General features: G+C 34.7%; 1 protein-coding gene across 1 annotated transcript in view; it reads right to left on the minus strand.

Moving 5' to 3' along the window:
• Window positions 1-2863, minus strand: part of Setd3 (SET domain containing 3) — a 57720-nt gene extending 54857 nt beyond the window's left edge. Inside the window, exon 1 of the mRNA XM_023166113.2 lies at window positions 1917-2863. Within this exon, the coding sequence (XP_023021881.2) occupies window positions 1917-2680 (764 nt within the window). The 5' untranslated portion in view covers window positions 2681-2863. The remainder of the gene's footprint in view (window positions 1-1916) is intronic.
• Window positions 2864-14153: the final 11290 nt, after the last annotated feature.

Raw genomic sequence — 14153 nt, forward strand, 5'->3', positions numbered from 1 at the left:
TACTGTTATTACATTTCACTCAAAAAAAAATTTCCCTTTTAATGAACGAAGTCATTGTGGCGAAGTCATCTCTTCCCAAGACATCTTCGAAATTTATCCATAAAAATAAAGCGTTGGAGACTAGTGTTTCCACCCAACACTTGGAGGTTGTGAGTAAATTTTTATGAGAGATGAAGGTTGTGACTTTTCACTCCCTCACCTCCATTCTAAAAAATGTGGGAAACTCGTATAATTCAATGTTCATATAGAAGAAGTTGTTTCAAGGGACATTTTCTTTTTTCCTTTCTCCTTCTTACCTAAAAATAACTTCTATACAAATTGCCAAAAACGACTCTTCCTCGATAGTTAGACTTAACAGATTGTATCTGGTCTGGATTCCTGGCCATACTGACCTGGAAGGCAATGAGGCTGTTGACCTCCTTGCAAAGGAGGGTGCTGCAAGCAGCTTCATTGGACCAGAACCTGTCATTGGCATCGGCAGAGTACGACTCACCATACAAACTAATCGGCTTCGTTAAGAAGCGTCATTTGGCCAAGTGTGAATAGGTGTGAGCCACAAACTTTTGCGGGTTGCGGTGGAGGGTCGAATAGACCCACTCACTTTGGACCTAGCCTAACCTAACTTCCATACATGATCTACACAACTTTATTAAGAGTTTATTCTGAAAACAATTGGTTTACTTCTTTCTTTGTTGGTTTCACACATTTTCTTGCAAAAAAGATGAAAAGTGGAAAGCCAAAACCTTTCTTTTCCAAAAATTAATTTCTCCTAAAAGTGAAACCCTTTCAATTTAAATAAAATTTTATAATAATAATTTCTGTCAAAAACATATGTTTCAATTTCATTGTGAACGTTTGTACAAACTTAATGAGAAAAAATGTAAGTTGCCCACTTCCTCAACATGCACAAAAGTGAAACATTACCTACATTTATCTCAACAGCTTCAATTCATTTGAGAGTTTACTGTTCATTTTTCAAAGAGATTGGAGTTGTAAATATAAAAAGTCAATGTGAATTATCATGTCAATAATATGACTGATTCAAGATGTAGAATGTTGTAAATATCGGTCAGGATTTGCGGTTTCTGTTTCTGAGAGTGTGGAAATGTGTGACGAAGTTCAATTCAACTTTAATATAATATGAAAAATACAAGAATAGAACACAATAGTTGACAATTACTAAAACAATATTCAAGACTAAAATTGAAAGGAATATATTTTTAGGAGAGTTGGCAGGTTCAAACCAACATGCTTGAAACCATGGTTTAAATCAAGGTTTAAAGCAACTGTTTTTTTGAGAAAAAAACCTGTTTTTTATTGGGTTTTTCTCTCAATGTTGTTGATATTATTCTAATAGTGAAAACTACAGCTCAATAAACTACAAATAAAAATTTGACATTTAAATTTTTGTATTACTTAATATATTTTAAATTATTCTAATACCTAATTGAAAAAACTGTAATTTTATACTAGTTATATTTGAATTTTTCTTCATTTTGTTATTTTTTTAATACATCTGTCCCAAAAGAAGATAAATAAATTCGAAATGATATCGTATTGGAACATTATTGTTCAAATATGATGAGCAGAAATAAATAAATTACAACCAGAACACTCCCAGAAATTGATGAAGATGTCACAATTTTGTAAAAAGACTTTGATTTTTTTAAAATTGCAGTTGAAATCATAGTCCAAAAACAAGCAGTTGTGAACAGACAGCACTGTTTTGGCATGTGGCTGCTCTAGCCTGATCTATGAACGAATGCATTCTATTCATTGCACAAGTAAGCATAATCATCCTGATCTATGTAGACAATCTTGAGAGCTTTGTTGAGAGCTTCGTAACTAAAGATGTCTATGCTCACGTATGATATGTATTATATCTACACTACAGTATTTCATGAAATCTGACTTACCAGTACTCCACATAGGTGAATTTCTCCCGCATGAATCTACTTATGGGATCTTCCGAAGTGTGGAACAGTTTGTGAAAATAAGCGTACTGTCTTGCGATACACTTGGTTTGTTTCAAAGCTATTTCCAAAGTTGGACTGCCTTTCAACTCCTCCAGCTCATCTACATTGAAATACAAAACCGTAGTATAATCCCTCGGCAAAATATCGATATACGGCCCCCAAAACGATTCTTTCTTGAACTTCTCGAAGAGCAAGAAGATAGCGAGAGTGACGTTGGGCATGTTATTCAGTATTTGATCTTTTTTTACTAGACCTTTCAGTTCGTTTTCGCTGGCCAGTTCCGCGGTCATCATAAGCTTTCTCGGGACAGTTATTACGAGACTTGATATGGGGATTTGCATGTTTACTTCGAGCCCCAACTCGAAGCCTTCGATTTCTTTGATGTCACATCCTTTGAAATCCGCGCCGTTTTCTCGTATCCAGTTCGTGAATCTCTCGATGGTGACAGCACTTGTCCGGTTACCGACCGAGACTTCATTCTGATGCTTTTTATTTGCTTCCAGTAATTTTATTTTATCAGTGATTGCGTTAATTTCTCTTTGGTTTTCCAAGGCTTTCGCTAGGTTAACATGTTGAGGTAAAGTACTAAGCCTCAGTAACTTATCTACGTAGGCGGCTATTTCCTTGTCTTCCTTCTTAATATTTTTTTCATTCCTCGAGGCGACTGTGTTCCTTGACCTTTGAACTTGTCCTTTTCGCCCCATTGTTCACTATCATTCGGGTATTGGTGATAAAGGTATTTACCGTGTAAATTATATGTTATTCATTGATTTATAGCACGTGATTTCACTAACACCAAACACTACATGCTCCTATTCTCGTATTACATTTGAGGTTTTATTTATAAATATGAATTAGTGTCTGTTGTGGTCGTCGTTGGTAGGGGCGATGTTTGGCATCCAGACAATAGATGGCGCGATGAGTTCGAAACTGCTGTTTATTTTTCATTAAATAAATACTCCAGTCAAATTGGTAATTCTTATGTTACGGGTATTGGGGTATTATATTCATATACAGGGTCCTGCAACAGTGGCGCGGTGTTCCATATCTCTATATAGGAAGCAGATAGGAATCTAATTTTCTATAATATTACCTTATTGCTCGAGCTCGACAAAATAAAAATATTGGCGGTCACACAGGGTGTTCGATTTTTTCTGGGCGGATCCCAACTGTGTCTTTTTAAATGGCAACCTATATTTTTTATCGCTTTTTCGGTTTCTTCATAGAAAATAAAATAAACTTTATGTATATCTGCACTTCGAAAATATTGACGGTTTTCGAGATATCTAGTATGACAGGTTTTTTTTTTCCAATATTCGTCACTCAGAATATTTGAAATTATAAAGTGGTGCCAAGTCCAGTTGATATTTTTTTTTGGTCGAATATTCTACATTGGTAACTCTCTCAAACGATATATCTGAAATCGACCTGTGATATACAGGGTATGAAAAACCGCTTGCCAAATATTGTAAATGAAAATTTGCAAAATCTTCCTTAGATTAAATGGAACACCCTGTATATTATTGATCCATAAGAAGCGCCAACGAAACCTCTACAAATTTCATTAAGTATTCCCTATGGCTAAGTTCAATAGTTTTTCTTGAATGAGCATTTCTTTCGAAAAATGGTCATTTTTTCAAAGCGAAATCCATTTGACGACTGATAAAAATATACGAAAGATATCTTGTTTCAATTTTGTACATTAGAAGGTGTCCAAACAAATATTTTTTAACGAAATAAATGTATGTACCTATCACTTTTTGCTAAATGGAAAATTATTTTTTCATTGGATGCAGAATTTCACTCATAAATCGTGCAATATCAAACCAAACAAGTTGAAAGAAAGAAACATTATAAATAACTATTTTTTTCATGTTATTATATTCATTCAGAGCTTGAGTTCTAGATATTCAAATTTGTCAACTGGTAAATTACAAAACTACAAAAGGGAGAGTTTAATTAAGGTTGATAATGAAACTTTTATAAAATATGTTCAACATGTCTTCCATTTTCTTGAATGCAGAGCTGAAGTCTATGTTTGAAAGACTGTTCTACCCTGCGCAAGACAGCTGGTGTAATGCTGCGAAAAGCATTCGTTATTCTAAGTCGCATATTTTCGTAAACCATATTTTTTATGTATCCCCTAGTTTCGTCAAATCTGGTGATCTAGCGGGCCACCGTACAGGCCCATTCCGTCCTATCCATTTATTGGGAAATACTTCATTTAGATGATCTCTCACTTCTGCCGAATAGTGAGCAGGTGCACCATCATGTTGTAACCACATTCTATTGCGGAGGTCAAGAGGAATATCATCTAACAAACCTGGTAAATCATTTCGTAAGAAATTGAGATACATTGCACCATTCATATGTCCCTCAAAAAAGTATGGACCAATTACATATTCTCCAATGATGCCTCCCCAGACATTTATCGACCACCTATGTTGATAATCCACCTGTTTCAATAAGTGAGGATTTTCTGTCGCATAATAATGGTAATTATGTCGATTTACAAATCCATTTTTATGGAATGTCGATTCATCCGACCATAAAATATTATTGAAAAAATATTCGTTTCGACGAATTTTGTTCATGGCCCAATTGCAAAATCTCACTCTTTTCTCGAAATCAGCATACAGTAGTTCTTGATGTAACTGAACGTGGTATGGATGCAAGCGATGTTTCTTCAATACTCGTTGTACTGATCTCTCACTTATATCCACTATTTCCCCAATTTGTCGTTGACTCCTACTAGGATCTTCTTCAACAGCAAGAAGAACTTGCAATTCATTATCTTCATTAGTAGCTGGCTTGATGGGCTCATGTTTGGAATAATTAATAGATCCAGTTTCAACGAATCGTCCCAAGATCTTTCGGAAAGATCTTTCATCTGGATGCCTTCCATCTGGATACCGTTGAGAATAAATTCTACTTGACAATAAACAATTCCTGTCTGATTCACCTAATATGAAAATCATATCAATCAAATCACTTTTTGATAACAACATTCTGATGAAATTATACCGACAGTTCAACTTCACGATTGACTAAAAATTTCAATATTCATTTGCAGCCAAATATTTTGTTCTGTCATTTGCCAGACTACTTGATTTCCAATAAATATTTCATTCGCTGAAAGGTTGTTTTAGACCGAAAGAATATGGCACAAATTCCGAGATTTTTGAAATTATTGTAACTATTCAAGAACGTCCATTTTGTGGTGTAATTCTCAATTTGTTTATCTAGCAACAGGTAATTTTAGGAATGGGCGATATTTTAAGGAAAGGGTATTTTTTGTATATTCTTATCAGTCGTCAAATGGATTTCGCTTTGAAAAAATGACCATTTTTCGAAAGAAATGCTCATTTAAGAAAAACTATTGAACTTAGCCATAGGGAATACTTAATGAAATTTGTAGAGGTTTCGTTGGCGCTTCTTATGGATCAATAATATACAGGGTGTTCCATTTAATATAAGGAAGATTTTGCAAATTTTCATTTACAATATTTGGCAAGCGGTTTTTCATACCCTGTATATCACAGGTCGATTTCAGATATATCGTTTGAGAGAGTCACCAATGTAGAATATTCGACCAAAAAAAAATTTCAACTGGACTTGGCACCACTTTATAATTTCAAATATTCTGAGTGACGAATATTGGAAAAAAAAAACCTGTCATGCTAGATATCTCGAAAACCGTCAATATTTTCGAAGTGCAGATATACATAAAGTTTATTTTATTTTCTATGAAGAAACCGAAAAAGCGATAAAAAATATAGGTTGCCATTTAAAAAGACACAGTTGGGATCCGCCCAGAAAAAATCGAACACCCTGTGTGACCGCCAATATTTTTATTTTGTCGAGCTCGAGCAATAAGGTAATATTATAGAAAATTAGATTCCTATCTGCTTCCTATATAGAGATATGGAACACCGCGCCACTGTTGCAGGACCCTGTATAAACTAATTGGTTTAGATTTATGATTTGAGAAAAATTATACTTCGAAGATTTACTGATCATAGTCTCAAAATTAATATAAGACAGGGAAATTGATTATATCTCCCGAAATAGGTGAAATTTCTTTCAGTTACACATATATCATCAGTTTGTGCCACCAAAATAAGACCAAATAATGAAATCAAAACAATATAGATACCTACTACTCTGATCAACCTAAGAAAGTTTCTATAGAAAAGATTCATCAGCACCTAATGATTCTGCAAAAACATATCTATCAGATATCTGACAGATTAAATATTCTAGTATGGAGAACATTGGACAGAGTCATTCCCAATTTGAAAATAAGCACTTAAAACTGCTGAAAAGACTGATATGTCATCAATTGCCGAATTTGAAATTAGATTTACATTTGTACAGCCATTTATTTAATATGTACGGAGTGCAACTATCGTCTGAACAAGATATCTCTGATTAAACTGTTTTGTTTTTCACTATCAAAAGAAAAAAAAGCTAAAATAAAGTATGTGTTGTATTATGTACTATATTGATGATGAATTTGAAGTGATTCATTGCTCCAAGTGTAATTTGGTTTCAATTTAGAAAGTATCGTTTTTGGGTCGTTTCCTATAATTTGAGGTTGAGAAAATGTTGATCAAATTGGCTTGATGCTTCACTAGATCAGGTATCAAATATCATGGGAATACCTTATTGATGTAATATAATTTCAAATAATAACGTGTTCAATGGTAGAATGGTACACAAAATGATTTTGCAAGAGAGAAGTCAATAATTATTGCAAATCATTAGTTCATTCATGTTTTAATTTATGTTTATTACTAATAATAATGAAGCTACCGCTGTGATTGATACACAATCGGGAGTTTATTGAACACCATCATGAAATATTAATCGCGTTTTTATAAAATTATTTTATATGATGTTCAAGGCCTTCAAAAGTATCCTGTACGGTAATGGCCCCATATAAGTTCTCAGGGTAGGTACTTTCAACGCAAGCAGAAAGATAAATTCAACAACACTCCATAAACCATCATTTCATTCAGTTCTTATAAACCCAAAAGGATCCGAACGAAATGGAAAGCTGCAAATAATTGAAAGTGAGTTGTGTAAAAGCCATAAACTGGCAGACTCCGGGTCCATCATCAACTTGTTGGCATGCGTCAATTGTAGCGCTAAAATCTGAAACTGGGAATCTGTCGGATCCCAGTTTGCAATTTAACACGGCCTTGCGAACTCAGATTCCGGTGTCCGGAGTTTCTTTCGCGGTGAACTCCGTGTTCCCGGATCAAGTACAATCGAGTTCACTTGCCCGAGTCGTAGAAATGTTGCGTTTGTGGAAAATATCGAATAATGACTCAAAAATATGTTGGAAATGTAGCCCGTGTCATAGTTGATTGGTGAACTTTTTCTTTGAAACCAGAGTTGAACTTGGGGAGACATGCATAAAATACTTTTGATTATCTTGATTGGTAAGTGGAGAGATTTTTCATAAACTGATCAATTTCTTGTAAATATGATATGAAACATAAATTTGATGATCAAAATGAATTATTGGAACTCTACCCTCCTCCAAATTGAAAATGGAATATATTTTCAGAAGAGATTAGTTTTTGGCTTTCAACTTCTCCATCATTGTACAGAAAATGGAAAACTCCCTAAGAAGGCGTTTTCTCCACAACTCTCCACAAAGATGAATGGATCATGCACAGATCCAAACTGAAAAAAATCCATCTGGAACAATTACTACGTAGGCACACTCTTTTTCAAACTAATGAAGGCATTTAATTTGACTCGATAGATACAAATGTTATCCTATCAAAATTGAAAAGAATTGGATTCTGTGGCGATTTTTTGCCATAGCTGTCCTTATAACTGAAATTTATTATTTTTCTCTAGAAGAAATTAAGCTAGGGCTCCATATTGGGTCCCTCGATTTTTTTTTGCTATATAAGTGACATGTTATGTCACGTAAGTTATATTAATATCAGTGCATACTCTGTTTCCTGATAGTGAAAAGTAATAAATGCTCATTTCAAGTGCAAGAAATTAAGAGAATGCTCAAACAAATTTTTTAAATTTTTGATTCGCCACAGCTGGCAAAGGCAGTTTTATAACACTTTACTAGGTGCACCAAATTTTTGCGTTTGAAAAGGGTGGCAAACAAATAATTTTATGAGCTTTTGGGTTGTTTTATTACCTACAGAGGCGTGCGTTTAGGTATTCGATAAAAAATACTTGTTAAAACTGATACTGAGCAGGTTCACTATCGTGATGCAAAAGCCATGAACCGCTTTTCCACAATACCGGACGTCTTCTTCGTATTGCTTCTGTCAAGCTGCGCATAACTTTAAGATTATACTCTTTATTGACCGTACGACCATGTCACAAATACTTCTGAAGCACTATGCCACGGCAATCGAAGAAAACAGTGAGTAACATCTCGACATTTGATCGAACCTGGCGAACTGTTTTATGGTCTTGGCTTTCGTGAGCGATTGGACTTTGGTTTCGATGTCATAACCATATACCTTTGATTCGTCAACAATTATGACCCATTCAAGCAAATTTGGATGGCCGTTGACGTCATTCAACAATTCCTGAGCGATGCTCATGCTACTGTTACGTTTTTACCCGTGGGTTCACCAATAATTGACTACACTGAATACTCAAACTTTCACTTTGAATACAACAAACACTTCAACTAAAGATTTCAACTATTATTTTAATGTCTATCGTTACTAAATCACTTCGCGTACCGCACTGTAACGTCCACTGTCTGAATGTCCATCGCCTCACTTGATCACTTCGCGTATCGCACTGTATCTTCCACTTCACTGTGTACTTGACTGCCCGAATCCCCCCCATTCCCCCTCCCGGGTTGAGTGCCCTGAAGTAAAAGATTCGCCCCACAACTAATTTGCGAGGAAAACCTAATACTCCACTCCATCCACCCCCGCTGTCCGAGCGGTCCTTAACTCACTGATGGGCACTTTAGCAAGATTGACATCTGACCTCTTCTGGTCGAATACGCTTGCAGCCAGCGTTTAAATATCGCAATGGAACATCGTAGAACTTTCGCCGAAGTTCCATCGACATCGGTAGCATGTTTCTTGCGCCATCTCGAGCGGCAGGTAACATTGGACATTCCCACGCTATCAGCTACGTCACGTTTGGTTTATGGTTATCAGTGGCGGCTGGCATTATTTCCTTTCGGGCATGATTTTCAACACTACTTTTTTTGTAAAAATTCAGCAATTTTTTAACGAACTTCTCTGACACACGCTTCATGCCCAAAATTGAAAAAAAGCATGGCATAAAGCAAGTGATATGGCGACTTCAGCAACTTCTTTTATAATTATTCGACAATTCCCCACAACAATTTTCTTCACTTTCTCAACATTTTCATCGGTTGTTGATGTGTTGGGGTATTCAGGGCGAACGTCGTCTTTAACATATTTTCAAGCTTCTGTGAAAAGCTTGAACCACTTGTAAACAAACACCTCTTGGATTGAAGGACTCAGTGTTTAACTCTTAGGCATACATCTAGATGATAATATGAACTGGTTAGAGCACATTGAACAACTTAGCATTAAACTGTCGAAATATACATTTCTTCTTCGGAAATAGAAAAAAATAGTCTCTCAACAGACTCTATTATCACTTTACTACGCTTTTTTCCATTCTCACATCTCATATGGAACAATTCTCTGGGGAAATAGACTAACGCAAATAGGATATTTATGTTACAAAAAAGGCCATAAAGGTTATTTTCTGGGGCTGATTTCTTAGACTCCTGTAGACCTCATTTCCTTTCGATGAAAATAATGACAGTAACTTCTATTTATCGGTATCAACTTTTGATAGATATTCATAAAAATGAATCAAAATTAAACATAAATTTGTGATTTCCACGATTATGAGACTAGACGATGTGATTTGTTGAGGGCCAGTAGATTCAGACTGAAAAAGTCAAGCAGAAACTCTATCGATGTCAACTTATACAATATTTTACCTCCCCATGTCAAAAAGTTAAATCAATACTTGCTCAAAAAGTATTTGAAATATGTATTGATATCAAATTGTGTTTATTCTACTGACGAGTATATAGCTGTCTTACCCACAGAAACACAAATAAACGGCGAAACAGTATAATATTCATTCTTGGGTAATAATATGTATGTGTGTATATGTGACTCATCTTATTTGTATCTCAAAAGATCAATAAATTATCTTATCTATCTTATCTATCTTATCTATCTTATCTTATCTTATCTTATCTTATCTTATCTTATCTTATCTTATCTTATCTTATCTTATCTTATCTTATCTTATCTTATCTTATCTTATCTTATCTTATCTTATCTTATCTTATCTTATCTTATCTTATCTTATCTTATCTTATCTTATCTTATCTTATCTTATCTTATCTTATCTTATCTTATCTTATCTTATCTTATCTTATCTTATCTTAAACATGTTTCTGACTCAGAGTACAATCATCGTACGACACTGTCACCATTTCGAGCGTTTATGAGCATTAAATTCCACACATTTTCACACAAAATTTGATGCAAATTCTTTGAATAATTCTTTTCGATATCAGAAAATCACCGAACATGCCAAACACTTCTTCCTTTTATGCCTCTCACCAACAAACTAAACATGCTCAACAACTGAAACTGAAAATGTTCGAGACGAGTATACCAACATACAACATACCAATACGTATATCTGAGAAACTGTAACAAAATATTTAGTTCATGGTGCTGAAGTTTTTGAAAATAACAACTTTCCATTGTATAACAATGAGAAATTGTTTTGATACAAATTAGGAAACAGTTTTTTCGATTAATCTGTTGTAAGAAAACTAGCTTCTTTAGTATATTGTTTGTAGATTGTGGAATTATTTCAATAAAAAAAACAAATAAAATTAATAAAATAAACTAAAAATGTCTAACAGTGAGTATGATTCAACACAATCGCCTTCGCCCCAGTTCTACCAATCATAGGGATAAACTATATTTCAATCCTCCTTTCTAATTAAAAAGCTTGGTAAGTTTTGAAACTTTGGTTTACCCTATACTTTCATCTATTTTTCCAATCTAGATTAAAAGGTTAACTTAATTGTTCGATTTTCGTAATTTTCTATCCCAATAGTTGTTCGTTACCTCAGGGCATTGTTTTGTTCAAAACATACTCAGAAAGGTAACATTATTTTGATTGGGATGAGTGTTTTTGTGACAGGGGAAGATGAATCGCCCCTGCGGGCTGGGTGACTTTCAGATAAATGGTTCTGTCGATTCGGGATTTGCAGAAAATGGGGTTTTGTTGTATTATATAGTTCTTGTACAATTGGACGGAAGATAATATCAAGAAATTTGGATCAGATTGAGCGAGGCTGTCGCGGTCAGGATCGATTATATTCATCGGCATCGGTTCTATTTGCGAATTATACAGGTTTTCCCATTGAAAAGGTATCGCAACCACTGATATACAAAAACACATTAAGTTTGTAAAAGGAACAAGTTTGGATACAAAAACTTTCGTGCATAACCTAAAGGTGCGTATTCACCAAAAAAGCGAGCACGAGCGAGCATGAGCGATCATTCGTGTATGTTTGCTCATGCTTGCTCGTGTTTGCTCGACATATTGATGTCTCGTCCAAACCAGAGCGAATATCTTCAAGTTCGTAGTCGTAGTTGATCCATCTACTTTGTGCGAGCATCTTTTGATGTGCCGCGATCTTTTCTGAACGCGAACAAACATACGTCCGCTCGCTCGCTAGCCCGTACTCACCAGACGATTATTGGTGCAGAATGGTCGTCCATTCTTGTTCGCTCGTGCTCGCTTTTTTGGTGAATACGCACTTTAACTGGACGGAGCGCAGACACATGTTTCTGGTTCATCAGCTGTCATCAGTACGTTATAGCGAAGCTTCTGTTGATGGCTCCGTGAATTTGTGTTGCTTTCTGCAACTTTGCCCTTGGCTATATCGTACTGATTCATTTATTTATTACCCAAACAGGCTATTTCAGCCTAATTACTTGGATAAATAAGGTGAACTACAATTATTTACATAAAAATATTGTCTATATATTACCTACTACCTATTAGTTAATGCCCAGAATTGTAGGAGATGAACTGAGTCCAAAATTCTGGAGATGTGGAAAATCAGTCTCAAATACTTGTATTCAATAAGCAGTCTTAAATATTTTTTCGATAAAGTGCTGGGGGTGAGGTCCAGTCTAAACCAATCAACGTGTTGAAAATATTAGCTAATTTGAGAATGTAAACCAGTGGTGCCCTTGATGGATTCCCTATTCTTGATATATTGAACATGAGGGTAGAACGTGTACGACGAGGAGGAATGTTGAATGGAATCGCATTAAGAATTTCTGAAGAGTTGATTTTATTATTTATTATTTTGAGCAGTTCAAGCTCCTTCGTTGTTTCAAAGATAATATTTTAAATTTCGATCTCAACTGATATGTTCTCATAGTATTATAATCAGGCCACACATAATACTATTTCAAGTATGAATGTCTTAGTGATTTATTCTGGACCTTTTCCAATTCATATAGATACTTTTGATATTCCCCTGACCAAATAATAGAAGCAAATTCTAGTTTAGGCCGTACTAAAGAATAATATAGTAGCGTAATCGTATGTATACTCGAAAAGCATGATGCCCGCCTGTTCAGAATTCTATTGGCAGATTTGACATTTTTTTGATATGACTAGAAGATGAGAATGGGGAATGTTATTTGGGTTATTACAGCAAATGCAAGTTTGAACAAAATAAAGTTGAGTTTGATTCATGAGTTTTTCAAATTCACTTCGAAAAGTATTCATTTTGATGTTTCAAATGTTGGGTTTTAATTTTTAAAGGTATTTGTTTCTAATTCACATATTGGCAACAGGGCATATATCAAGTTGAAATAATTTATACGTACCTAGATATTCTACTTCAAAAAAGGAAAATTATCTTTATAAATCAACAACTGAGGCAAAATATAAATTATAGTTCAATACCACCTCCACAAGACACATAAACAACAGTTGTTTTGTTATTTATTTATATAGAGGAAGAGAGGTTAGGTACACAAAATGTCATATGTAACAGAATGTCTCGGAACTCTGAACATAAGTAAACAGAACAGCACGCCTCTGAAATATGTCATCTTTGTCTCATACATCTAACAGATTCATTGTCCTTTATTAGCTATAACCGATGTTGCCAAATGGTGAAATAGAAACGAATCCCTTTAACTATTGAATGCATTATTTCATTCCTCTTTTTTAAGTATTTAAATAATTTTTTAAGGAAAAAGGTTGAAATGATAAGTTTAAAATGCGTTGTTTTAGAGCTCTTTAATGAAAACTACTTGATTTTCGTGAGGAGGAACATTCCCCATTGTGAATTATAAGTTACTCCGAGATCTTTCACTTCTGATTTCCTTTCTAGGATCTCCCCATTCATTTGATACACAAAAGTAATTGGTTCTTTCAGACGAGTTATTAAGAGCACCGAAGATTTTTTCAAATTGAAGTATAATTTATTCATCTGACTCCATTCTATAATAGAATCAATATCCTTCTAGTGCCCTATATAATCCCGAATTGTTTTTATTTGTTTGAATAACTTCAAATCGTCAGCAAAAAGTAAGCAATCTAAAAATTTAAGATGAGAGGGTAAATCGTTTATGAAGAGTATCCATAGAAGTGGTCCTAAATTCGAACCTTGACGAACACCCGAATTGGCCAAAAATTTCCCAGATGTATTTCCATCGTATCTGACAATGAATTGTCTTTCTTGTCTGATGGCAGCTAATGTACCAGAAATACGTGTCAACATGTTTGCAGTTTTTCGAAGTCTTAATACATGATTGTGAACCTTCTGTTGGTCTATGAACAGTTTTAGCTTTGGATACATCTGAAAAAGCTATTGTATAGTGAAATACGTGTTGCTATGTATTGTAAACTGTTGGGTAATACTTGTGATGCAGTGTTTGGAACCTTTGGTATAGTAATGAATATTAGTGGAGTTTTATCCCAACACCAAAACGTTAATTTAACACCTCGACACGTGTTTCGATCGCCAAGTAATCATCTTCAAGAGAAAGACGATCACCAACATGACCAGCATCTTCCTCTTGAAGATGAATACTTGGTTGGTGTTTATCTTCCTCTTGAAGATGA

Source organism: Leptinotarsa decemlineata, unplaced genomic scaffold (genome assembly GCF_025532065.1).
Source record: "Leptinotarsa decemlineata unplaced genomic scaffold, Ldec_3_MD MMD2_tig00026314_RagTag_RagTag, whole genome shotgun sequence".
In the NCBI taxonomy this organism is placed as follows: domain Eukaryota; kingdom Metazoa; phylum Arthropoda; class Insecta; order Coleoptera; family Chrysomelidae; genus Leptinotarsa; species Leptinotarsa decemlineata.